The sequence below is a fragment of the Pongo pygmaeus genome, chromosome 8 (genome assembly GCF_028885625.2).
Source record: "Pongo pygmaeus isolate AG05252 chromosome 8, NHGRI_mPonPyg2-v2.0_pri, whole genome shotgun sequence".
Lineage (NCBI taxonomy): Eukaryota > Metazoa > Chordata > Mammalia > Primates > Hominidae > Pongo > Pongo pygmaeus.
In genome coordinates, this window is record NC_072381.2 from 124,809,127 (window position 1) to 124,835,948 (window position 26,822).

General features: G+C 52.7%; 1 protein-coding gene across 7 annotated transcripts in view; it reads left to right on the forward strand.

Annotated features, from left to right (window-relative positions):
- Nucleotides 1–26,822, forward strand: part of GRK5 (G protein-coupled receptor kinase 5) — a 254,503-nt gene that overhangs the window by 207,298 nt on the left and 20,383 nt on the right. For all 7 annotated transcript variants that reach the window (XM_054435334.2, XM_054435335.2, XM_063670320.1 and 4 more), the window contains 5 exons: nucleotides 11,013–11,113; nucleotides 12,860–12,952; nucleotides 17,927–17,990; nucleotides 18,939–19,079; nucleotides 24,227–24,417. In XM_054435334.2, coding sequence (XP_054291309.1) covers nucleotides 11,013–11,113; nucleotides 12,860–12,952; nucleotides 17,927–17,990; nucleotides 18,939–19,079; nucleotides 24,227–24,417 — 590 coding nt within the window. The remainder of the gene's footprint in view (nucleotides 1–11,012; nucleotides 11,114–12,859; nucleotides 12,953–17,926; nucleotides 17,991–18,938; nucleotides 19,080–24,226; nucleotides 24,418–26,822) is intronic.

A 26,822-nucleotide genomic window follows, 5' to 3' on the forward strand; every position in this document is an offset into this window, starting at 1 on the left:
TGAGCCACTGCGCCTGACCTCAGATCCGCTTCTGATTGGAGGCTGTGCCCACCTTCATGGGAAAGAGTGAGCATCAACTTCCTTTGAACTCAAAAGAGGCACAGTGAGTGCCTTCCAGCTTCGATCACAAGGACCTCTACCCACGGGCTGCCGGTCCAGTGTGTCTCTGCCTGGCGGGGCTGTGCCTGGCACAGTGCCCAGGCCATGCAGTCCATCGCCTGGGCTGACCACGAGGACACCCTGGTGAAGAGCTGGGGGCGCTTGGGCTGAGGGCTGCTGGATGTTGGCATCAGACCCAGGGTGGAGGGAGGGACAGGCCACAGCACTTTGCTCGTGAGCGTGTGGCTGGGCTGATTTATTTTCTCCCTAGTGACCCTGAAAACAAAACCCTGCCTTTTTTCCTTTGGTCTGTTCTTGTCTGGGGCTTGTGGATCATGTCTCCTGCCTGGCCATGGACAGAGAAAGGAACTACTCCAGACGGACGTGAGGGTGTACGGCAGTGGCTTTTCCACATGGCCCTGAAGGTTTTGATTAAAAAGGTGGAAGAATGGTGCTTTTTCTTCCTGTCAGCCAGACCTTAAATCAACCCTCAAGTGAGGAAATGCTCTCTGCGCCTGCTGCTCAGCAAACCTTTTTCTCTGGTTGTGACCGTATGAACATGTTTAAGTGCAAGCCAGGGTTTAGGGTTGGAACAGCCCCCATTTGCCCCACCACCCTGTGCTTTCCCCACCCCAGACCCTGTTGCTGCAGCTGGGTGAGCAGGGCTGAGTGAGCTCACGGAATCGGAGCTCGGCGAGACGAGGGGAGCTCTTGGCCGTGTGCAAAGCATTTGGAGGCCCCCTGCTCACCTGGCCTAAGCGCCTGATTTTACAGATGGTGAATTCGTCTGGATTCTTGGCAGCAAGTGGCAGATACTTACCTCCCAGTTGCTCAAACAAAGGGGGAATTTACTGCAGAGATGAGGAGGAGGGCGTTCTCTCCTATGGTCAAATGAAACCATGAGACCGACACGGTGGTACCTAGGCCGGGAACCCCCGAACCAGGACACTTCTCCCCACCCAGCAGCCCTATCCTACAGTTTCTGCCTGAGATGGCCACGGCCCCTCCATCTGGTTTTAATTAAGAAAATTCCTTAGAACTGTGATTGGCCCAGCATGTTACAAAGGCAGGAGGCAGACCAGATGACCCCATAAAGGACCTTCTGGTGGACAGACCTGCTATTCTCTATCTCCTTCTTTCCTGCTGTGAACATTCACACTCATGCACACAGGCGCGTGCACACACACACACACACACACTTATCCAACAAGCATATTGAGCACCTACTATGTGCCAGGAACATCATCAGTTCATTCAGCAAAGCAGAGTGGAGAGATTGCAGGGTTTGGAACTGGGCAGGCCTGGATTTGCGTCTTAGGTCCGCTCTTACTAAGCGCTCCGTCTGCGGGCATTTGCGGAACCCCCGCAGCACACCTAGTGCCGTGCGGTATTCCATCCTGATGAGCAGGAATGAGACCACACTTTTCCTCACAGAGCTCTCTAGGGCTCCGTTTCCACATCTGTGACCCTGGAACAGTAAGCCCCCACCTCACAGCGTTGTTCCGGAGAGCAACAGAAGTAAAAATGTATGAGAAAACCCACATCAAGGCCCAGCACAACGCCTGCCTCTCTCAGGGGCCGTGACTGTTGGGCCGGCCCATCCCTCAGGCGCCCACAGCAGCCTCCAGCCCTGGCTCCTGCTAAAGACTCGACTCCCACCCCTGCCTCCGCCCACGCCAGGCTTCCCATAGCTGACGCAGATCCCCTCGAGGAGGGTCAAGGGGCGGCCAGGGTATGGTTGTGACAGTGCCCCTCCTCTGTTCCTGCCCCGGAGGAGAAATGAGGGTGGCCCCCCAAGAAACAATGACCTCCACCCCGTGACGGCAGGACAGGGCAGCCCCCTTGTGTGGAAGGAAGGGGACCCCTGGGAGCCCCTTTCTTTCAGAGAGTCTTCTCTCTCTCCTGCTCAGCTTTCCTGAAAGCTGAGCCTGTCCACGTTGGGAAATTGCAAATAGTTTACATGGGGAATGTCAGCTGCCCACATTTGAAAATATACACATCATTAAGCCCTAAGTGCTTGCGTCTGGAGATAGAGCGGACAGTCTCCTAGGCCGACCTTTTGTCCACTGACGGAACCATGGCTAATGAGCGCGGAGCTCCTCAGTGGGATGTTTTCCTCTGCTGAAGTGAAGCATATGTTGGACGTTAGCGTGTGTGTGTGTGTGTGTGTATGTGTGTGTGTAAGAGAGAGATGCATGACAGCACTATACAAACACCATTGGTCAAAACACGCAGAGTCCACCGCACCTCCTTATCCAGCCCCCATGGGCCTCCAGGGAGGGCTTGTTCCTCAATGCCACATCCTCCTGCACACTGTCTAGGAAGGAATGTGGCGTCCTTGGAGTACATGCTGGTGCTCAGGGATAAGGTTCTCTGGCCAGATTCCCCGGGTTTGAATCCTGTCTTTGCTCCCAGGCCAACTATGTGCCCTTGAGCAAGTTACTTAACTTCTGAGCCTATTTCTGCGCCTGTGAAGTGAGGATAGTAAGAATAATAAAACCTATCTTAAGAAGATTAAACAAGGTCACTCCTCATAAATCTCCTAGGACCTGGCATATCATAAGTGGGTGCTCAAGAAAAGTCAGTGATGGCCAGGTGTGGTGACGCATACCTGTAATCCCAGCACTTTGGGAGGCTGAGGCAGGTGGATCACTTGAGGCCAGGAGTTCGAGACCAGCCTGGCCAACATGGTGAAACACCGTCTCTACTAAAAATACGAAAATTAGCCAGTGTTGTGGGGCGTGCCTGTAATCCCAGCTACTCAGAAGGCTGAGGCATGAGAATCACTTGAACCTGGGAGGTGGAGCTTGCAGTGAGCCAAGATTGTGCCACTGCACTCCAGCCTGGGTGACAGAGTGAGACTCTGTCTCAAAAAAAAAAAAAAAAAAGAAAGAAAAAGAAAAAAGAAATGGCAGTGATGGCAGTGATGATGAGAATGATCGTAGCAGCCGTCTCCAGGAGGTGGGGCTGGAAGAACGGTCCTGCCTGCTGGGAGGATCATCTTGGATGTGGTTATGTTGGAAGCAGGTCCTAAAGAACTGGGTGGGGTTTGGACACGTCATGAAGGGGTGGGAAGGAACGAAGGCACCAAGCAAAGGTCCAGTAGCCAGAAAGCTGAGCTCGCCCGGGAAGCAGCCAGTGTGGGGCCAGAGCACGGGAGAGCAGGGGAAGGAAAGGGAAAGCAGGTTGGGCAGGGTGTCGGGGGCCAGGTCTAAGAAGCCACTAGACTTGGTCCTATAGGCAGTGGGGGCCGCTGATGCTGTGTGGTGCAGAAAAACTCCTTTGGGGACCATTGTGTCAAATGAAAGAGCAAAGAGTAGCAGAGACCTGTGAGGAGCCTCCTCAATAGTCCAAGCAAGAGAAGAGAATTCTCCAAACCAGGGCAGCCAGCTGGGGATGGAGAGGAGGCGGTGGGTGGCAGAGACGCCAGGGCTGAGATTGCTGGATGTGAGTGTTCCCAGCTGTGAAATGGGGACCAGCTGGTTTTGACTGGGGCCAAGGAGGCCAAAGCCATGTCCTTCCTAGAGGGCTGGCTCAGGATACCTGGTTAAGGGCTTATACCACTCAGATCCATGCCTCCCAGTCAGAGGTGCCAATCCTGGCCCCGCCATGGGCTAGCAAGTGACTTGTAGGGGACCCCTTCTCTCAGTTTCCCCATCTGTGCCATGAGTGGGTTGAAGGGCTGAGCCGTGAGGGGTCTTTCCTGGAGGGTCCTCTGATCTCCACCTCCTCCTGTGCCATCTCACTCCTGAATCTCTGAATGAGTATCAGGCCTGTGTTTCTGGACAGTTCCCGGGGTGACACGGGGCAAAGGATTATTGGTGGCTCCTGGGGAGGCCTCTGGGTGTAGCTCTGAGTTGATTTCATGGCCTTTCAGTCCCCCTCCATCCCTGGGTGCCTCTAAGGACACCAGCCAAGTACAACTGATTCCATCTCCACTCTGACACTTGAAACAAGGGATGTTAATGCAGAGAGATGCTTTGGGAACCAGAGCCTCAAACATCTGGAGTTTCTCACTGATGCAGGAAATGATGTCCCTTCCTCATGTCAGTCATTCATGGTGCAGAGGCAGGGAGCAGTGCCGGGAGAGCAGGTGCAGCCGCCTTGGCGACGTCATCCTCAGGGCTGATGACTCAGCCACCGGTGGCTGCCCCAGGACAGGGTCAGCCTCAAGCTATGGTAGCATGCCCTATCAGCCGCTCCTGCTTATTTCCCATAATCTTCGCTAGTCCCTGACTCCGAACAGCGTCTCCCTTTCTGTTCAGTGCTGACTCTGACCTCCAGGCCCTGGCCCTGCAGTCCAGCTTGTCTCTCCTTCAAGGTCCAGGCCTGTATTACCTCTCTAGGGCTCCCTCTCGAACTGATTGCTCTCTCTTTTTTTTTCTTTTTTTTTTTTTAATTTGAGACTGCTTCTCACTCTGTTGCCCAGGTTGGAGTGCAGTGGCTCAGTGATCTCGGCTCACTGCAACCTCCGCCTCCCGGGTTCAAGTGATTCTCGTGCCTCAGCCTCCTGAGTAGCTGGGACTACAGGCGCATGCCACCATGCCCGACTAACTTTTGTATTTTTAGTAGAGATGGGGTTTCACCATGTTGGCCAGGCTGGACTCAAACTCCTGACCTCAAGTGATCCACCCACCTCAGCCTCCCGAAGTGCTAGGATTACAGGCATGAGCCACCACACCCGGCCGAATTGATCCCCTTTTTCCCCTCAGTTGTTATTGCAGAGGCCGTACTCCTCTGGTCTGAGATTATAGTCGGTTGGTAATTATTCCAGGTGTGCCCACCTGGCCTCCCAAGTCTTTGGGGACCATAAGGCTGGCAGGCCGGTGGGGGTGAAGGAGCATAGGGAAGCAATGGCACCACCTTGTGGACGGCCTGCTCCGTGGGCCTTGGCTGAATGGGCGGAGGCAGAGCTGGGGTTGGGCTGTCGCCTGCCCTTGTGCTTGGGTCCCTCCCTCTGTAACGCCACTGAGGGTGGGCGTCTGAGCATCAGCCTTGGGTGTGGTGGGTGATCCACACATGCTTCCCGGATCCAGTGCTGAGTGTGGTGCCTACTGGGGTGGCTTCATGCCCAGGCCTGGCCCCTGCCTTCCTCCTCAGCACCCCTCCTCCCCAGCCTGCCTCAGTGCCTGAAATACCCCAGATCATTCCTGCTTCAGGTTAAGCACAGATGGCACCTGTGAAGCGGCAGTTGACCTGGGAGGGGTGCAGCATTGAGCATTTGCTCTACCAAGGGGTGCTGGGGGCAAGGGATTAGCCAGCAAGTCACCCCATTCACTCTAAACCCATTGCTATACAAACGCAGCTTCAGGACAGGCCCCTAGCTCTTTTCTCCAACCACACTGCCACCCCAACAGTATCATCTTTGAAAATTCCGAGGCCTTCCGTGCATTGAATCATTAGTGGTCAGCAATACGTCATCCACATCATGCCTGAATATCCCAGAGGTTTCTGTTCTGATGGAACAGAAGATGAGAGAGGTGACCTACGCGGCATGGTAGAGTTTAGAGTCATAGCAGCAGAGGATGCATGAGATGAGGACAAAAAGGAGGGGAGAGGCTTAGAGAGGAGTGAAGGTGCGAAGCCACCCTAGGCGTACTTCATCCATTTTGGTGGGGGGTCTGCCCTACTTACGTTCCAAGTGGTGGGAAGAGCTTTTCTCAGTGCCCTGTGGTGCCCAGAAAAACATCCCAGGCAAGCTTCATCTCTTGCTGCCTGAAAAGGTACATTCTGGTTATCGCAGACATCAGGAACTGCCCAGATCCCCAGAACCAGTGGCATAGAGCAGAGAGTGAGTCTGGGCCATAAGGAAGAGGTGGTAAGAAGGAGTGAGTCATCGGGGGTCCCGAGGGGAGTTCCAAACCAGCACGAGCTCTGTCTGATCTGCCCGCTGGAACAGCAGGCAGCCTTGGCTCCCCTGGCCCAGTGTGGCTCCAGGTTCCTCCAGTGCAGGATTCAAGGTCAATTTCCCATCCCAAGAGGGAGGTGGGGCAGGTTCTTTTACCTCCAGGTGAAGGGGGCTTTTATACAGAAGAACCAGCTCACAGAGCAGGCAGAGTGCCCCCAGCTTCAAGGTCACCTCTGTCCCTCCCCAGCTTCAGGGGGGACCAGAAGGGGAGAGTCCTTCACCAAAGAAGTGGGTGGAGTGCTCAGCGCTGGGGAATGATTGCCAGAGGGGTCCTTACAGCCCACAGTTCCTCGTGGCAGGCAAGACCTTTCTCATCCAGCCAGAGGGGAGAGAGCTCTCCGGCCAGCACCCCAGGCTACACAGCTGTGTCCCCAGGGCATATCTTGGTGTCTTCAGCTGTCCCAGAGAGATGGTTACGGAGCCCTGCTCAGGGGTAGCTGGGTGTCACCCTGACCGTCATCAGAGTGGACTCTGGCAGAGCCAGGCTGAGGCTGACCACTGGGTAGCTTCAGCTGTGCAAGGCCACAAGGGGCAGGCATTCATGGCGGGGCCTTCAAGCAGAGAAACTCCCCTGCTCCTTCCAGTTAACTTGATCCTTTCAAAGGAACCTTGGTGCCCAAATTCACTGTTGTGTTAAAGTCAAGGTCTGCAGCTAGAGCTGTTTAAGGAGACCACCTGGTGACCTGAGGGGGTCCCAGACCCCTGGGGGAATTTTACCAACGAGCACCACCAAGACCCCTTCCAACCTGGCTGCCTTCCCCTCTGCAGGTATCTGCAGGCCTTGAGGCCCTCACGCTTGGATTTCTGTGTGGTTAGACATTCAAGGGTCATCTTTGACCGGGGGAGCGTGGCACCCCTGACCATCAGCTCCATCCCAGAGGGACATCCCTGCAGGAGGAGCCAGAGTGCTGCCCAGCCATAGCTCTCCTGACACTCCTGAGTCCTCAGTGGAGTGAGGGTAACATTTCTCTCCAGAACCCACCCGGCCTGTAGGGTTCCCCCCTCCCTTCCCCAGCCCACCTTATGGGCCCACCAGACAGGGATCTGAAACTGCATGGAATTCTCCTGCCTTCAAAGACCTAGAGGATGGATCCAAGGTGCTGAGCTGAGGTTACTCAGAACCCCAGAGCCCTCTGAGTTTCTGGGTGCCTTATTTCTTACACGGTGTATCCGATCTGACATGCAGCCAGCGGAGGGCCTTCTTAAAGGGTCTCTCTTTGTAAGTGACTTCCAGGGAAGGACTGGACATCCTCTGGTTCCACTGACACAAATAATAAATGTCCAACTACAACTGCTCACTTCTTACCCTCCTGGCAGGTTTGGGCTTTAGTTTCAGACACAATGGCCAGCAGCTTCTTATTCCCATCTTATTGGCAAAGGTGTCACTCCCTGGAGGCACTTGAAAGGGGGTTGGGTTGGAATCGTTTAATCTCTTCAAGTCGAGCCAATGGTTATAAAGCCAGACGTTATTACCCGCTCATTAACTCCCTTGTTAGGGCTTTGCCCTTGGGCAGAGCTCCCCTGCCAGCCAATCCAAAGTATGAGAGTGGTGTGACTTCACGTACACAGTTGGGTCACCTCTAGACCCTGGACAATCCCCTTCTCCCATCTGCCGAGAAGGGAGTCCAGTTGGCTGTCCCCGCAAATTCTGCTTTGCCCCTTACTCCATCTTCCATAAAGCCTTTCCCAGATGACCCCAGCTCACAGTGACCCCTCCCTTCTCTGAGCCGTGGGGCTCATTGTCTCGAGCTACATCACTTGCCTCTGCTATGGGACCAAACAGCACCCTGGTCCTCATGCTGAGCTCTGCAGAGTACCGGGGGCTAGGGTCAGACCTCATGGGTCCTGAGGGGATAAGGTGAGAGGGGAGCACAGGTGGCCCAGACAGCCCACTCCCTCCAACCAGATCTCACTCATTAGACACCCAACCTAGGTTCAAATCCCCTCTCAGGCACTTATTGGCTGGGTGACCCTGAGAAAATTGCTTAACCTTTCTGAACCTCAGTTTCCTCATCTGCAAAATGGGCACTATAATAATGGCTACCTCAGGGTATGATTCAGTGAATTAATGAAGCAATGTGTTTAGCACAGGACCTAACTAGAGTTAGCCTTCAATATATGTAAACCATTGTTGCCAATTAAATTATTTTTATAGGTTTTAAATATTGGGTCTGTGGATACATTTCATTTGGAGGAGAAAAGTTTGCTACTAAAACAAACAAACAAAAAAAAAAAAGGAAGAAGAAGAAAGAAGGTTTGAAAGCCATTGAATTTCAACCAGCCCATTTTGTACATCACCATGTACAGTACAACCGAGAGGCATAAGAACTTTTCTGTTAGGATATTATACCTTATAATATCATTTCTGTTTTACTGGAGAAAAAGTATTTTGAGGTCAAAACCACACTGGCTCCATCTCTTTTTTTTCTTTTTTTTTTTTGAGACAAGGTCTCAGCCTGTTGCCCAGGCTGGAGTGCAGTGGTGTGATCATGACTCACTGCAGCCTCGAACTCTTGGGCTCAAGGAATCCTCCCACCTCAGCCTCCCAAGTAGCGGAGACTACAGGCAAGCCACCATGTTTGGCTATTTTTTTTTTTTATTTTTAGTAGAGATAGGCTGTCACTATGTTTCCCAGGCTGGTCTCAAACTCTTGGCCTCAAGCAATCCTGCCTTGGCCTCCCAAAGTGCTGGGATTACAGGCATGAGCCACTGAGTCCTGCCTGGCTTCATCTTCATCTTTTAATTCTGCCCCTGCCCAGCACCAGGCTGTGCCTGTGATGGGTAAGGGTGGGTCCTCCCTAGGTGGAAACAAAGGCAGAACCCTGCAGAGTGCACACAGGTGGTCAACTCAGGTCCCCCTTCTGACCGTTCTGTTTCTCCCCGTGGCCCACCCTGCTGGCATCTCTCTCTGGTCCTTGCTGACTCGCACCAGGCTCAAGGTCATGTCCTGGCACAACACATTGTATCATCTTGCTCATGAACAGACAACCAGCACCAGCTCCGTGCCAGGCCTTGGGCCCTCCTGGACTAAGGGTGCCAAGCCATTGGCTCTCTCCTTCCTGAAGCAGATTTGCCCAGGGCCTCGGGATTTGTTCTAATATTCAGTTGCTCTGAAGTAGCCTGGAGGTACTGGTTCCCAAGAGACTCAGCTGTCAGAATTTCCAAGAAAGTTCTCCAAGTCTTAGAAGCACAAGCCCCCAGTTGTCAATTCCCAAATCTCAAAGGACCCTTCGGGCATCTCTGGAGCAGCTCCTTCCTGTTTCAGAGGGTGAGATGGAGGCACAAAATGGCCAAGGTCAGAGGCCGGGCCAGAGCTCAGGCTCCTGGCTCTTGGCCTGGGGCTCCTCCCATGACATGGAGCATCTTTTCTGCAAAAGTTGTGACCCGTACTCTGTGGGTTGCTCTTCTGCGTCTCCTGGGGCAGAGTGGGAAGGCAGGTAGGAGACAGCAGCTGCTACCCAGGCTGCTGATGGTAACTGGGAAATGTGCTGAGGCTGCTGTTTGGTGGGAATGGCTTGGCCTGCACTTGGGTAAGCAGTGTTTATTATCACAGCAGCTCGCATCCACACCGCAGGCTGCACCCCAAGAAGCTGAAGCCTCTCAGGCCTGGCTCAGCGGGGAGACCCTGAGGGCAGGGGTGAGCCTGCAGAGAGGGCTGGACCTAGAAAAGAAATAAAGAAGGAAGGAAGGAAGGGATTCGGACATTCAGACCTGTGGGGAACAGAAAACAAGCCACTGATTCCATTCACCAAGGACAGGCCAGCTGCTGCCTCGGGTGTCCCCTCCACCCCCGGGGATTGACACCCCCACCCAGAAACCATCTGGTGGACTTAGCAAATCAGCCCCATAGGGAAGAGGAGGCAAGACTTTCGGATTTCAGCATCCTTTTGGGAGAGAGCTGTGTCCACACCCCATCTTTCTGTGCCCACTCCCAGCAATTTTCTCAATTATCTCTGTAATTTATTAAAAACCCGTCTCAAAGCCCAGCTGGTGAGTCAGCCCCTGGGAACAGCTGGCAGAGGGTGAATGGTGGGAGGAGGGCAGGGGGTGGGTGAGGTCTGCCCTGGGTGGAGCTGCCTTCCAGATGCGGCTGCCACTCCTGGGTAGGACACAGCAACTCTCGGAAATGTCCTTTCAAACTTAAAATACTCAGGCCAGCAGCTTAACCTGGAAAGATAAAGAAACAACAGTGGTGACATTTATTTCATACTTGCTACTACTGCCAGATCTGGGCCAAATGCCTTACCTAAAGTTTTTATTGATTTGCCCCAAGAGAAACTCCTATTCCTGATCGTCTTCCTGACAAGAGTGAGGCTGAGCAGTTAAGACTAAGGCCACAGCTGCGAGTCACAGATCTGGGATTCAAACCCAGGCCTGAAGCTCCGGGGCTATAGCTCCCCTCCCCTCCTCACCCCCCTCCTCCCTCCTGAGCCTTCCTGTCCACTTGGCCTGATCCAAACCCTTTCACATGTGAACCTTGAGGCTGGGCAGGTGTTCATCTTCTCTTTTGCCCTCGGAGGAAAGAAGCCCAGCATGGCCAAGGGGCGTCACCAAGCCTGCTGGGGGCTCAGTGATGGGCTGAGTCATGCTGCACAGCCCCTTATGGTTGGGAGCATTTGCATACCTTGTCAGCTCTGACTACATGCCCAGGCCATGGGGACTGTCATTATCAATGTTATGCAGATGAGGAATGAGGCTCAGAGAAGCCAAGTGACCTCCATGAGGTCACACAGCCTACAAGTGACACAGCCAGAAGTCTCACCCTGAACCTAGGCTCATTCACCACCTTCCAGCTCAGCCACCTCCCCAAACCACCAGTGTCCAGGTAGCCCCGAGCCAGGTGCAGGCTGGAGGGGGCAGCAGGTCACACGCTGGGGCGAAGATGGGCTGCCAGGTGTACCAGCACCTGGAACGTGGCTGGTTCTTGGCCCAACACCTGTGGGCAAACCCGGCCGCGCTGCTGCTGGCTCCTCACTGACCACCTCACTTCCCTTCCTTCTTCCAGTCCCCTGTTTTCATAGCCCAAGTTGGCCAAGACCTGGTCTCCCAGACGGAGGAGAAGCTCCTGCAGAAGCCCTGCAAAGAACTGTTTTCTGCCTGTGCACAGTAAGTGCCCTAGTCACCTGGCCTGTCCTCCTCGGGCTGCCCAGAGATGGGATGCCGCCGCTCTCCACCTGACCATACAGGGCACTGAGGCAGGTCTTCCATGCCTGACAGCTTCAGCCAAGTTATACCAACTGTTTGTATACTTCCCACGAAGAGAAAAAGATATCGAGGTGCCAAGTCCAAAGAAAACATCTGCTGCAAAGGGTGTTGAAAGCAAGTGGCTCTCCAGGCTGTTGAGACAGAGGAATGTGCAAACATTTGACCCTGTCTGGGTGGTTTGGAAATCTTTCCCAGGGTCCTCAACCCGCACCACCACCACCAACCCAAGCCAGTGCTATTGATGCAGGGGGCACTTCTCGGCGGAAGCCTGTCACCTTGTCTGCAGGTGGCACGTCTGCCCCGCAGGAGGTGACACAAGTCAATGGCCATGCTGCCAGCAGAGCACCAACTAAACCCCCACCCCATCCTGCACACACACAACTCTGAAGGCATGAGCACCGAGGAGCACACACAAGTACACACACACAAGTGCACATACACTTGCTAACACACAAGCTCACACACACACACATACACACACACAGGCTCATGAAAGCTCTCCAAAGCCAGGTTACCCCACATAGCTGGATGAGCTTAGGGGCTTTTTGTGTGCCTTTATTCAGCATCACAGACACCAATTGAGTACCTACTGTGTACCTGGCACTGTGCTGGGTGCTGGGGGATACCAAAGTGAACAAGAACCCAATCCTGGCTTTCATGGAGTTTATACAAGAAAAACAGCAACCTGCATGCACTTTTAGGGGAGCTGGGAGGGCCGTCCTGGGACCAAGCCCTGGGTTAGGTGCTGGGGAGACGCCCTGGTGGGCAGAGCAAGCTTAGTTGCTGCTCTCTTGGAGCTGCCCAAGAGTCAGATCCAACAGTGGGTGGGGTCTTGGTTGGTGACTCTGACCCTGAGGGAATGGCCATCTTGGCTCCCAACGATGGCTTTCAGGTTTGGCAGGACACAGACTCTGACGTGCCCCACCTGCCATAGTCCCCTCCCTTCCCCAGGCTCTAAGTGCCTGTGCTAGATTACTCAGCGTGGCCACTTTCTAAAGGAAAGAAGCTGCCTACAGACAGTTTCAGAACCTGCCCTGATGGCCTAAGACCCATAGAGATCCACAGCATCCCAGGGCTCGGCCTGGCATCTGGCCTACAGCAGGTGACCGGTAAATTCCAATGCATGCATAAAAAACTCCCAGTGGCTTTGCTAGTCCAAGACCAGATCCAGAGCTGTGGTTCTGAGGGGCTGTGGCCCCACCCTTCCCCCAACCAACCACCACCCCTGATTCCCAGCCCCTCATTAAGTCTTCATCTGTTCTCAGTTTAAGGTCACTTCTTCAGAGAGACCCCTCTACCCTTCCAGTCCCCCCAAACTCATTCATGATGACATACCTCTGGGATCGTTTATTTCATGTTTGCTATTCACTGTTTGTGTCCCACATACAGTGTCAACCCCTTGCTCCCAGCTATATCCCAGGGCGTAGAACAGTGCCCAACACGTGGCAGGTACCCAACAAGTGTTGGCAGGACCAACCAATTTCATACAACCCTCAGTAGAATGGCAGGACCTCTGGCCAGATGTGCTGCATCTGCATGGGTTGAGAGGCCCTGTTTGCTTGCATTTCCAAAGCTGGCTACAGCTTTTCCCCCGTGCTTGAAGATCGGGATTATAAAATGTTCATCCTCTTGTTCCATCTGCGCTAGGTCTGTCCACGAGTACCTGAGGGGAGAACCATTCCACGAATATCTGGACAGCATGTATTTTGACCGCTTTCTCCAGTGGAAGTGGTTGGAAAGGTGAGTCCACCACACCCCACACAGATCAGGGAGGCAGAGGATACACATTTTTCATCTGAGAATTCATATAAAAATCAGTTACCTCCCGTGGGCTCATGGTTAAAACAAAATTAACCCGACTCCCCCTGTTAATTAAGTTGTGTATTCTAGAAATGCTGTATGCTTATTCAAGCACGCACACACACACACACACACACACACAAACACACATTCATGCAAACGTAAACAGCAGCTTGTTCTTACTTTTTTTGCTTCACTGTCTTTGGGAATTCTTTCTCTGTCAGCAAATAAAGAGCTGCCATATTCCTTAGAGTAGTTGCACATCCTTGATTTAATCCAGTGCCCTGTTGATGGATATTGAGGTGGTTCTCCATTTTTGTGTGCAGCCCTCCCTAAATAATAAATAGCTTTGTACATAAATCTTTAAGTACTTCTGCAAGTACATCCAGAGAAATTCCTAGCAGAGGAGTTTCTGGGTCAGAAGGCACCTGATTTTAAACCGTGAGTGCTGTTAAGCTGCCGTCCAAAACAGCTGCCGCTGACCTCCAGTGCCACAGTGCCCGAGTGCCTGCTCCTCAGCTTCATCAACGCTGTTCTCATCTTTTCCTACCCCGTGAGTGAGCAGCGCGCTTCCTCGTTGCTTATTTTCTTGTCTCTCTAATAATGGGGGAGACCAAGTGTTTTATCCTGTGTGCTTGCTGTCTTATTCTCTTCAAAGTACTCGCCCATGCGTGGCTGTGACTTGGGCAGATGTGTCCCCCTGTGACAGATGAGGAAGCAGAACATAGGACCTGACTTAGCTTCCCAGCAAGCCAGCAGTGCTGCCGATGAGGCCTCGGCCCTGAGCCACCAGCGCAGTGCTTTGCCACCTTCACTGGCCCAGGATTTGCAGAGCAGAGCGATACCTGTGTAAAATCCATGCCAGGCTGAGCTGGTAGACGAGGATGGGAGCCTCCCCTCCCACAGCCCAGAGTCCCTGTCCCCAGAGGCCTGGCATGCACAGCCATCTGGGGGCATCCGGTGAGAAAGGAGCCATCCACTGCTGCCTGCCAGCCCCACAGCTGGCTGCGTCCCCCGTAGACACTCAGGAAGCTGCAGGCCAGGAGCCCCTCCAAGCCCCATTCACAGCCTTTCCCTGCCTACTTCCGGAAACCCAGCAGAAAACCCTTGGCTCTGCAGACATGGACGGGTGGTTTCTGTCCACCTGACTGGTGGGGATGACAGCGTGACCAGAGATGGCCTCCTTAGTGGCCGCTGTCCACCCTGCACAGGCACATCATGGCTCCAGGAGAGCTTGAGAGGCAAAGGATTGGCCTAGACATCTACTGAGGGCACCAGAGCCCCCAGCCTGTGTCTGAGTCCCACCTCTGCCTCTTCCCAAGGAGGGGCCTCAGAAAGGGTCGCTCACGACTCCACACCTCAGCGTCCTTATTTGTAAAATGTGGATGATTGTGCCTGCATTGTGGGCTTGGGCTGAGGAGGAGATAAGATAAGCACAACACCTGCTGGAACAAGGCAGGTGTTCCGCAAAGCTCAGCCATTTGGCCACAGGAAGTGAACTGCTGAATGCAGTTGTTGCATCCATCACCACCATCATCACCATCACCACCATCATCAGCATCACTGCTGTTATCAATATCCCACCGCCATCAACAGCATCACCGCCATCATCAGCATCACCACCATCATCAGTATCACCACCATCATCAGCATCACTGCTGTTATCAATATCCCACCACCATCAACAGCATCACCACCATAATCAGCATCACCACCATCATCAGTATCACCGCCATCAACAGCATCACCGCTTTTATCAACATCACCACCATCAGCATCATCACCATCATCAGCATCACCACCATCATCAGTATCACCGCCATCAACAGCATCACTGCCATCAGCAGCATCACCACCATCATCAGCATCACTGCTGTTATCAATATCCCACCACCATCAACAGCATCACTGCCATCAACATCACCACCATCAACAGCATCACAGCCATCAGCAGCATCACCACCATCATCAGCATCACCGCCATCATCAGCATCACTGCTATCATCAGTATCACTGCTGTTATCAATATCCCACTGCCATCAACAGCATCACTGCCATCATCAGCATCACCGCCATCATCAGTATCACCACCATCATCAGCATCATCGCCATCATCAGCATCACCGCCATCATCAGCATCACCGCCATCACCAGCATTACTGCCATCAGCAGCATCACAGCCATCAGCAGCATCACCGCCATCATCAGTATCACCGCCATCCTCAGTATCACCATCATCAGCATCACCACCATCATCAGCATCATCACCGTCATCAACATCACCGCCATCATCAGCATCACTGCTATCATCAGTATCACTGCCATCATCAGCATCACTGCTATCATCAGTATCACCGCCATCATCAGCATCACTGCTGTTATCAATATCCCACTGCCATCAACAGCATTACTGCTATCATCAGTATCATCGCCACCATCAGCATCACTGCCATCATCAGCCTCACTGCCATCATCAGCCTCACTGCCATCATCAGCATCACTGCCATCAACAGCGTCACTACCATTAGCCCCACTTCACCAGGTCTGATACTGGGAGGCACAGCCAACTCTTGCTGGAGGGTCAGTCCCGATTCTGACAATTACAGGGCAGTCTAGTGGAGCTGTGTTCACCATGCCCATGCCCCGTTCTGGAGCCCTGGGCTATGCAACACACAACCCCAATCTGTGCCCACCTTCCCAGAGTGGCAGTGTGGGGTCAGGATACAGAGCATGGGCTGCCTAGACCCCAACTCCAGCCCACCACTACCAGCCAGGGCCTTGAGCAACTCATTTCACCTCTTGAAGCCTCAGCGTTCTCATCTGCAGAATGGGGACAATAATGATCCCCGCTCCCTGAGCTGGTGTGAGGATTATAGAAGCCCCCATGTGTGCTTGGAGCAGTAGGTATTGTTACTATAGAGACCCCCAGAGGGGGGCATGCCCTTTATTCCTAGGAGTTCAAATAATGACACATCACCAGTTTACAAAGAGCCCTCCACTGGATGTAAGGCCTTCTCATGATCATTTTCCTCAGAGGAGTTGGAGCAGCCTTGGGCCACTCAGCAAGGGCCTGGCAAGGCTGGAACCTGAACCCAGAGGCCCCCTGCCAAGTCCTTGGGCCTTGGTCCACCCAGCACTCCAGTTCCCATAGCAGCCTTTGTCAGTGGTCACTGGCTTTCCTTTTTCTTATCTGCACCAAGCACATGAAATGGAGAAATTGTCCTTTTTACTCTGTGGCCTGATTGCAAAGAAGTTAAGAGTTCACCTTTTGAAGGCATTAAGTTTTTGGAGCCTGTAGGGCAGGACCCTGGCCTAGGAATGCCCTACATATCGGATAGCACCCTGCGCAAGATCCTGCCTGGTTGGTGCTGTACTGCTGAAATAGTCAAGGGGTTTTTTCCTCCCAAGGTTAACCAAGAAATTCCTGGGAGTTTGCATTCCACTCATTTCCCCCAGCAGAGGAGTTCTGCGGAGATGCCAACCAACCGTTTCTCCTGCATGCATCATAAACTGTTAGGCGGGCTGCCTTCATGTGGTTTCCGGGGGCGGCTATAGGGAAGGCTTCCCAGGGCCACGTGGTCGAGGCAGGCGTGTGGCAGCTCTTCCCTTTGGCTGTCCAGCCGCTCCTGTGCAGAAGAGCGGGATACCCGCAGAGCGGCAGCTCTGTGCTTCGGTGGGGTTTGGGCCCTGCGTCCTGAGGAAGCACTGGTGAAGGGAGAAGTGAGCCATGGCACGCAAATTCAAGATGGGGTGCCAGAGAGTACCCTGGCTTTTCAGGGCCATCCTCAGAGTGCGGCTGTGGTGCCACAGATGTGATTTCCAGGGAAGACTCATTCGTTCAAGAGCTGCTGGGTGACTGAAGGCTCCCTGGTCATCCTCAGCTGACCCAGTTCTTTGGCCCAGTTCTGCCTCGATCCAACCCCTGCCCTGGTCAGGACTTTGGAGGAGTTTAGGGGCAGGAGTTTAGTCCTGGAGAGCCAAGAGCCAATTTTCACATTTTAAGCTGATTATTTGTAGCCAAACAGACCAGCAATGCAAACCACAAGCCCTCTGCACCGTGATGTCCTTTATGGCAACTAGATAGGACTATGTCTTTGCTTAGTCCAAAAAGTGCCATCATGCCTCATGATCAGAAGTTCTGTCTGATTCAATGTCATAAATGGCTTTGGCTCATTAAAACGAGGAGTTGGAAGACGAAAGGTGATCATTACTTCCAATCCGATCTTGGCAGGCAGGATCTTCTCATGTTCCTCATCTATGTGGGAAATATAATAAAGGGTCCTCAGTGGTGGAAAGGTTGGGAACCAGTGGTAAAGATCCCCAGGACACGATTTGAAGACCAGCAGCCTCTGCCCCCTCCTGAGGCCGGATCTCCTGGGCCAGCAGCAGGAGTGCCCACAGGAAGGAATAGGCCACGCCCAGGACAGGAATCACTGCCATCCTGCTGTGCAGGCTGAGATGCACAGGTGTAGGGAGGGCTGTGACCTCCTTCGTGTCCTTTGTGGGATGCTGGTCCTCTGTGGCTCCTGGCCCCCACCCCTTCCTGCACAGAAGGCACAGCTTCCTTCTGAGTTTCACCGCATGATTTGCAGAGAGAGGAGAAGCACCTGGAAAGTGTGGTCAAGAACCTCTGTGCTCACGTTTTTCAAGCCTTCTGAGCAAGCGAGGCCTGTGCGTCCCCCAGCTTGCAGGGGGCTGGGGGCTGGGGGCCGGGGGGCTTGGGATTTGAACACACAGCTTCAGACTAAGTCCTCGAAGATCCAGTCTCCAGCGATGATTCCTGGGGGGCCCCTGGGGCTGCTGTGGGGCTCCTGGAATTACACCCCACCCCAGCTGCTCTCAATGTGCCGCTGTTTCCTGTGGATTTTGAGTCTTGGCACCATGAGACCAGTGTGGGATTCTTCTTTCTTCCAGGCAACCGGTGACCAAAAACACTTTCAGGCAGTATCGAGTGCTAGGAAAAGGGGGCTTCGGGGAGGTGAGTGAACATTCACGTTTTTAATTGAAAGTTCTTATATTCAAGTCACCTTTCCTGTCCCTTCTGGATCGACCTAAAGGGTTGGTGCAGGGGTCCCCCGGGGGCGCCAGTGGCTCAATGTGGGCCCCGGGGGCAGTGAGGGTGGGGGAGAGTCAGTGGCCTTGGGGCTATCAGGTATGTCTAAGGTGGAAGGAGGGTGTGGAGCCAGTCAGGTGGGACAGAGGGGCTCTCCCGCCAGCCTCAGGCAGGGTCCAGCCTGCAGAGGACAAATGGGCAGCCCTGGTCGTGTGTGGGGAGGAGATGTGAGGGCGTGAGGAGGCTGGGCAACCTTGGCCGCTCAGTGCCTGGATGATGCTGTCATGCAAGATTCGAGATTTCGTTGTACATTATCTGATCTTCCCAGCACGTGAGGCAAGCCTTGTTATTCCCATTTTAGAGATGAGGAAAGCTGAGGTCCAGAATGGTTAGGTGACCCAGCCAAGGGCACACAGACAATGTGGGGCAGAAATAAGACTTAAGCCCAAATGCTTTGGTTCCCGCTTATCTGGATTATGAAGTCAGGGTTCTTGAGGGTCTCCTGTCACTGCCTCCCAAAACAAACTTCTCTACCAGCAGCCGGTAGGAGAAAATCCTGTTGCCCTGAGAATGGAACGGTACTTGGGGCCCCAGTCAGTTATCTAAGCCTTGGTGTGAGTGGCTCATTCTGCCCCTTCCAGGGCTGGGAATCCTTGAAGGAGAGGAGGAGGGAGGGCAAGGGCCCAGGACAGCCGTGGGTCCCAGGCCAGGCATCACTGGGTCCTGGGAGCCTGGAGCACCCAGGAAGCCAGGCAGGGCCGGCTCTGACCCCATCCATTCTCTACCTGGGAGCCCTGTGGTCCCCGCCCTGGAGGAGGTCGGGGCAGGCCTCCACGGTGCTCCTGCCACCCTGGTTTCTTTCTTGCACTGCAGGTCTGTGCCTGCCAGGTTCGGGCCACGGGTAAAATGTACGCCTGCAAGCGCTTGGAGAAGAAGAGGATCAAAAAGAGGAAAGGGGAGTCCATGGCCCTCAACGAGAAGCAGATCCTCGAGAAGGTCAACAGTCAGTTTGTGGTGAGTGAGCATCTGGGCCCAGTGACCGGCTCGCCCTTCTGTGGACTGGGGCTTCCCTCCTTCCAGAAGGGCATGGTCCTCTAATGCGGCAGGTCCCCACCCCGGGGAAGGGGAATGCCAATGGCAGGGCTGAGCTACAGAAAGGCAGCAAGACATTCCTCCATCACAAGGCCCCTTGTGGCCGACTGTGGCTGGCTTTGTCCCATCCCCAGAGCCGGCCAGTGCCTGGCTCCCTGCTGTGCGTGAGACTGACGCCTCTGTTCTCCTGGACCACTTTGTAAACTCCTCAGTGGACAAAGTAAGTTCACCTGGGCCCAGCCTGGGAGCTGTGGGTTCCACAGACCCTTTAGGCTGGTGCCATCATGGTGGGGACCTTAGTGCCAGCATCCTGGAATGGCACTATCAAGTCTGTGTGCATTGTGTTAGTCAGTCTAGGCTGGGCCCTGCTGCAGTAACACATTTGCCCCAAATCCTAAGTAGCTGAATACAGCAGAGGTTCATCTGTCACTCATCTGGAGTCCAGTCAGATTGGGCCACCCTCCTCCATCTAACAGCTGCCCCGTCTGGAGCCTTGAAAGTGAGTGCTAGGGGTTCCACACAGAGAATTTCCACTGCCTCTACTGGGCAGATGTTCCTCAATTTCACCCACAGTCTGCCAGCCGGAACCAGTCAACACAGAGACAAGTTAGTTTCAGGGGAGGCTGGGAAATGTGAAGTGCATAGATAATTGATCAGCTCTAGTATCTTCTGCTACATGCTGTTATAGAAAATAAAGCTGGGTGCAGTGGTACATGCCTGTAGTCCCAGCTACTCAGAAGGCTGAGGCAGGAGGATTGCTTGAACCTTGGACTTCGAGGCTGCAGTGAGCTATGATCGTGCCACTGCACCCCAGCCTGGGTGACACAGCAAGACCTCATCTCTAAAAATAAATACATGCATACATTAAAAATAATATATACACAAGGTAAAAATTTAAACAGCACAGAAGGATACCAATAAAATGAAAAGCTTCCCTCTTTGAGTAATCACTCACGACATGTTTTATTCATGTACAGGCTTTATTATTTTTAGCCAATGGGATCTTCCTGTACCTCTTATGGAGGAATGTTTTTCCCTTACATTGTAGATCTTTTTCTCCATCCAGACCTCTAGTCACACCGCTTTTTAAAGTTGGGCATCATTCTCCTGAAGAGATAAAGCATAATCCATATAGTCAGTCCCCATGGATGGAAATTGTTTTCCATCTTTAAACCACTACAGGGCCGGGCGTGGTGGCTCATGCCTGTAATCCCAGCACTTTGGGAGGTCGAGGCAGACAGATCACTTGAGGTCAGGAGTTCAAGACCAACCTGGCCAACATGGCAAAACCCCATTTCTACTAAAAATACAAAAATTACCTGGGCATGGTAGTGGGCGCCTATAATTCCAGCTACTTGGGAGGCTGAGGCATGAGAATCACTTGAACCTGGGAGGCAGAGATTGCAGTGAGCTGAGATCATGCCACTGCACTCCAGCCTGGGTGACAGAGTGAGACTTTGTTAAAAACAAAGCAAAACAAACAAACAAACAAAAACACTACAGACCAGTGGCACTCCCAGAGGATGGAAGTTTGCATCTTGGGATCTCATCCCAGGCCACCCCCAGCTGCCAGCTTTGTCGGGGGTGCAGGTGTGGGCAGTGCCATGGTATGTGGAGATGAGGCGGATGAGGCTAACTTCAGCCATCATTTCAGCCGCGGGCCTTCTTGAGTCCAAAACCTTCCTCCCCACTGCCAGCCCCTTCAGCAGGGACCCCTGGATGCTGCCTATGGAGCCTTGTCTCTGAAGGGACGGTGCTGGCTCTGGCCGCGGATGGCGCTGGCAGGTTCTGCTCAGGGAAGAGGACCGTGTGACTCACAAAGCTGGGCGGCACGTCTTTAAGGGCCTTCAGTTACAATGGCTGCACCTTCTTTAACTGTGCCCCATCCATGGTCCCCGCAGGGAGTTCCCACGATGTCACCTCCTGGAGCCCTTTCTCGGTGATCACCTGGGCAGATGTGGGAGAAAGGGGACAGCTGCAGCCATTGCAGCAGAAGCACAGTCCCCATGAGCTTGCTCATCCTTGGCTGCCATTTTGTCTTCTTTCCTCAAAAATAGCTGATGTTGATGCACCAGTTTTATGGCACAGCCGGTTCCCTGCCTGGCCCACGATGGCCGGGTTTCATGTGTTCCACCTCCCTACGTGGAGAAGGATTACTTTCTAGTGTAATTTGCCCCTCCTGCCCCACCATGGCCTTGCTTCACAGAGCCTTGGGTGTCTGGACTCCACCAGCAGAGGACTAGACCCCCCTCTCTTGGTGGCCCCTTGCCAGGTGGACCAGTGTATTAGTCCATTTTCACACTGCTGATTAAGACATAACTGAGACCGAGCAATTTACAAAAGAAAGAGGTTTGATGGACTTATAGTTCCATGTGGCTGGGGAGGCCTCACAATCATGGTGGAATGTGAAAGGCACTTCTTACATGGCGGTGGCAAGAGAAGAATGAGAACCAAGTGAAAGGGGTTTCCCCTTATAAAACCATCAGATCTCGTGAGACTTATTCACTACTATGAGAACAGTATAGGAGAAGCTGCCCACAATTCAATTATCTCCCACCGGGTCCCTCCCACAACACATGGGAATTATGGGAGTACAATTCAAGATGAGATTTGGGTGGGGACATAGCCCAACCATATCATTCTGCCCCAGCCCCTCCCAAATCTCATGACCTCACATTTCAAAACCAATCTTGCCTTCCCAACAGTCCCCCAAAATCTTAACTCATTTCAGCATTAACTCAAAAGTCCATACACAGTCCAAAGTCTCATCTGAGACAAGGCAAGTCCTTTTTGCCTACGAGCCCGTAAAATCAAAAGCAAGTTAGTTACTTCCTAGATACAATATGGGTACAGGCATTGGGTAAATACAGCTGTTCCAAATGGGTGAAATTGGCCAAAACAAAGGGGCTACAGGGCCCATGCAAGTCCGAAATCCAGCAGGGCAGTCAAATCTTAAAGCTCTAAAATGATCTCTTTGACTCCACGTCTCACATCCAGATCATGCCAATGCCAAGAGGTGGGTTCCCATGGTCTTGGGCAGCTCCATCCCTGTGGCTTTGCAGGGTACCGTCTCCCTCCTGGCTGCTTTCACAGGCTGGCATTGAGTGTCTGCAGGTTTTCCAGGCAAACAGTGCAAGCGGTCAGTGGATCTACCATTCTGGGGTCTGGAGGACAGTGGCCCTCTTGTGATAGCTCCAATAGGCAATGCCCCAGTAGGGACTCTATGTGGGGTCTCTGACCCCACATTTCCCTTCTGCACTGCCCTAGCAGAGGGTCTCCATGAGGGCCCTGCCCCTGCAGCAAACTTCTACCTGAGCATCCAGGTGTTTTCACACATCTTCTGAAATCTAGGTGGAGGTTCCCAAACCTCAATTCTTGACTTCTGTGCACTCGCAGGCTCAACACCACATGGAAGCTGCCAAGGCTTGGGGCTTCCACCATGGCTCAAGCACTGCATTGGCCCCTTTCAGCCACGGATGGAGCAGCTGGGACTCAGGGCACCGGGCACCAAGTCCCTCGGCTGCCCACAGCACGGGGACCCTGGACTCAGCCCGTGAAACTACTTTTTCCTCCTAGGCCCCTGGGCCTGTGATGGGAGGGGCTGCTGTGAAGACCTCTGACATGCCCTGTAGACATTTTCCCCATGGTCTTAGGGATTAACATTCAGCTTCTTGTTACTTATGCAAATTTAGGCAGCTAGCCTGAATTTCTCCTCAGAAAATGGGATTTTCTTTTCTGTTACATTGTCAGGCTGCAAACTTTCCAAACCTTTATGCTCTCCTTCCCTTATAAAACCGAATGCCTTTAACAGCACCTATGTCACCCCTTGAGTGCTTTGTTGCTTAGAAATTTCTTCCATGAGATACCCTAAATCATCTCTCTCAAGTTCAAAGTTTCAAAAATCTCTAGGGCAGGGGCAAAATGCCAGCAGTTTCTTTGCTAAAATGTAACAAGAGTCACCTTTGCTCCAGTTCCCAACAAGTTCCTCATTTCCATCTGAGACCACCTCAGCCTGGACTTTATTATCTATATCACTTTCAGCATTTTGGGCAAAGCCATTCAACAATTCTCTAGGAAGTTCCAAACTTTCTCACATTTTCCTATCTTCTGAGCCCTTCAAACTCCTCCAGCCTCTACCTGTTAACGGTTCCAAAGTCATGTCTACATTTTTGGGTATTTTTTTCAGCAGTGCCTCACTCTTCTGGTACCAATTTACTCTATTAGTCCGTTTTCACACTGCTGATAAAGACATACCTGAGACTGGGCAATTTACAAAAGAAAGAGGTTTAATGGACTTAAAGTTCCACGTGGCTGGGGAGGCCCCACAATCATGGCAGAAGGTGAAAGGCACTTCTTACATGGCAGTAGCAAGAGAAGAATGAGAACTAAGTGAAATGGGCTTCCCCTTATAAAACCATCAGGTCTGTGAGATATATTCACTACCACAAGAGCAGTACGGGAGAAACTGCCTCCATGAGTCAGTTGTCTCCCACTGGTCCCTCCCACAACACATGGGAATTATGGGAGTACAATTCAAGATGAGATTTGGGTGGGGACACAGAGCCAAACCATATCAACTAGGCACATCCTGCATGCAAGAGAAAGCCTTTACCAGGCCGTGTTCCACTTCCCGAAGCCCCACTGCCCCTCCAGCTCACCCTCACTCAGCCCTGTGATAATGGCTCCTATAGCCAAAAGGGCAGGTGAGCCCTGCTTTTCTGACTGGCCAAAAAGGCACCATCCAGTCTTCCCCAGCTGATACACACATGTGCTTCTGTGTGGGGAGCACAGACACCATTCTGTTGGATTCACTGGGAGGTCGGGGTGCCAGCCCGCCCTACCTGCCTTGGCCTTCTCACCTGCAGCCACTGAAAGGGAGGAGCTGGTGTGAGCCCCTTATCAGCCAAGGAGGCCGCAGGCAGGGTCACTGCAGAGGCCATCTGGGTGCAGGGGAGCAGGGTGAGGCTCCTCTGTTCCCTCGCACCCCAGCTCCCAGGATCCTGAGGAGGGAAGCGGAAGTGAGTGGCCATTGTCACAACCTCCCCATGGCACTGTTCTTGTGCTACCAGGTCAACCTGGCCTATGCCTATGAGACCAAGGATGCACTCTGCTTGGTCCTGACCATCATGAATGGGGGTGACCTGAAGTTCCACATCTACAACATGGGCAACCCCGGCTTCGAGGAGGAGCGGGCCTTGTTTTACGCGGCAGAGATCCTCTGCGGCTTAGAAGACCTCCACCGTGAGAACACTGTCTACCGGTGAGTGGAGGGCACCAAGGCCTTCCAAGTCTAAGTCCGAGGGGGTGGGGCCACCCCCTCCACACCCTTGGGCAGGTGGTTGCCATCGCTCTGGGAATCAGCCCTGGTCAGCACCAGGGGAGGGTGCAGAGTTAGACAGACTTTCCACTCCAGGAACCTGGGGCCCCCGGCACTGAGGAAGCAAGGTGGGCCACCCTCTGGCCAGTATTCTTCAGCCTCCAAAGTTTAGGGAAGCCAAGCAAGTGAAATGACGTTCCTGAAACTGACTGCTCCTTCAAGTCAAGAAGGATGGGCCGTGACCACTGCTCCCTCCAGTCGCCTCCATCCCAGCACCCAGGGAAGCTCGGAGGGGGCCTGGTGGCCGCTATCTGGGATCAGTCCTGGGAAGACTTGGGTGGGGTCACTGCCCACAAGCAGAATCAGAGTGGCCTATGGTCCCACATCATGCTGTCCTCAGCTTGCTCTGGTCTTCACCCCCTCTCCCCACCCACCTCAATCCCACAGGGACCTGGACTTTGTAGGGCCAGGGGTCCAGATTCCACTCACAATGAGCAGTACCCTTCAGATTTTTCTCCCAGTCCTTCTGAAAGAATTTTGAAAAATCTCTGTGATGCTGCATTTTAAGTAGACATTTGAAACATTCCATCGTATTGAAATAGTGGCAATTTTTGGTATATTGAAATTGAACAGTTACATTACACTCTTCAGGGGATCCAGTGGAATCTCTAGTTGCTGTAGCAAATTGATTTCCACCTGCATTTGTCCAAAAAATGCACAGAAAGCTCTTTAGTGATGAAGAATTTTCTATCATTTCCTTCACTCTCTCCATCCCCCCAGAATGTTAATAATATATTTTTTGCCTGAAAGTCTTTAACTGATTAGTGTACATCTCTGCAACAAATATACAGATACATACAAGGGTTTTTGAAATTCCCCTTGACTGTAAGGCTCTAAGTGTTAAAAAATAACTTCTCTGGCCAGTTGCAGTGGTTCACACCTGTAATCCCAGCACTTTGGGAGGCTGAGGCAGGCGGATCACCTGAGATCAGTGGTTCGAGATCAGCCTGGCCAACGTGGTGAAACCCCGTCTCTACTAAAAATACAAAAAGTAGCCGGATGCAGTGGCACGCGTCTGTAGTCCCAGATACTTGGGAGGCTGAGGCTAAAGAATCGCTTTAACCTGGAGGTTGTAGTGAGTCAAGATCACCACCGCACTCCAACCTGGGCAACAGAGTGAGACTCCATCTTAAAATAAAATAAAATAACTTCTTTGTCGAGTTGCCATTGTAATTAGTAGTAGATCTCATTTCTAATCAGTCCTTTGGAACCGGGGGTTTTGACATCTGGAGTGGGTCGCAACAGTCATACTCGGGAGGGGAGGAGGCTGCTTTTCTTCTGTAACGGGAGAAGAGTTATTGAGAAAGGGCAGATGGGAGGGAGATCCCAAAAGATGCCAGGACAGAGCATCCTGATGCAAAGAAATCCAAACCCTTCAAACTGCGGACAGGAGGGAACCCCCTGCTGGGTCCTGGCAGACCCCGACACGCAGCCCAGTTTGAAGACCTTGCAGTGGAGCTCATCTTGGGACCAAGAAGGTTTTGAAAACAAGAAAGAATGGTCTTGATGACATGCCCTTCCCCCCATACCATCCCCCCATTTATGTTTCTGTTTTGTTTTCATTCAAATGAAAAGAGTCAAAATTTTCCCTAAGGGTTGAACAAAGAATTCTCTACTTGATTGCCTTTTATTTAAAAAGAAAAAAGAAGCCCTCCAAGTTCCAGCTCCTCTTCTTCCAGGGGGAAGGAGAACCACAGTGCCTCCTCCCTGGCTGTGACCACTCACCACAGCCTCTCTCTGGGCTCGGCTCTGGCCAGTGCCCACTAGTGAGCTGCCATGCTAGCCTGGTGGCAGCCAGCTTGTTGAGATGATGGCTCCTGCCCTTATTTGGAATTGTTAACACATCAAAAGAATGCCGTTTAAATAACAACAGCAACAAAAGTATTTTATGATAAATAAGGATACACAAACACCAATTATCATTTGATGAGGCTCACTGGCTGGATTTGGGTACATTAACCACTCCGCATGAGGACAGCTGTCATCAGTTAAGTAAACAAAGCTGGGTGGTTGAGAACTGCAGCATCTATCCAGATCCTGTGTACTGTTTGCCCCATGGCTTAACTGAGTTGCACACACTCTCCTGTTGGCTGTTCTTTTACCCATAGAGAAGACCTTTTCCTATAAAACCAGCTCCTCTGCTGGCTCTCCCCCCATCCTGGGAATGCAGAGGCTCCCTTACTTGTGAGCAAGATCCTGTCATCAAGAGAAGAGATGTTAGGGACAGGATAAGGCAGCCACACCTATGTCATGCCCCGTGGCTGTTCTTTCTCCCAGGCTGTAGCGTA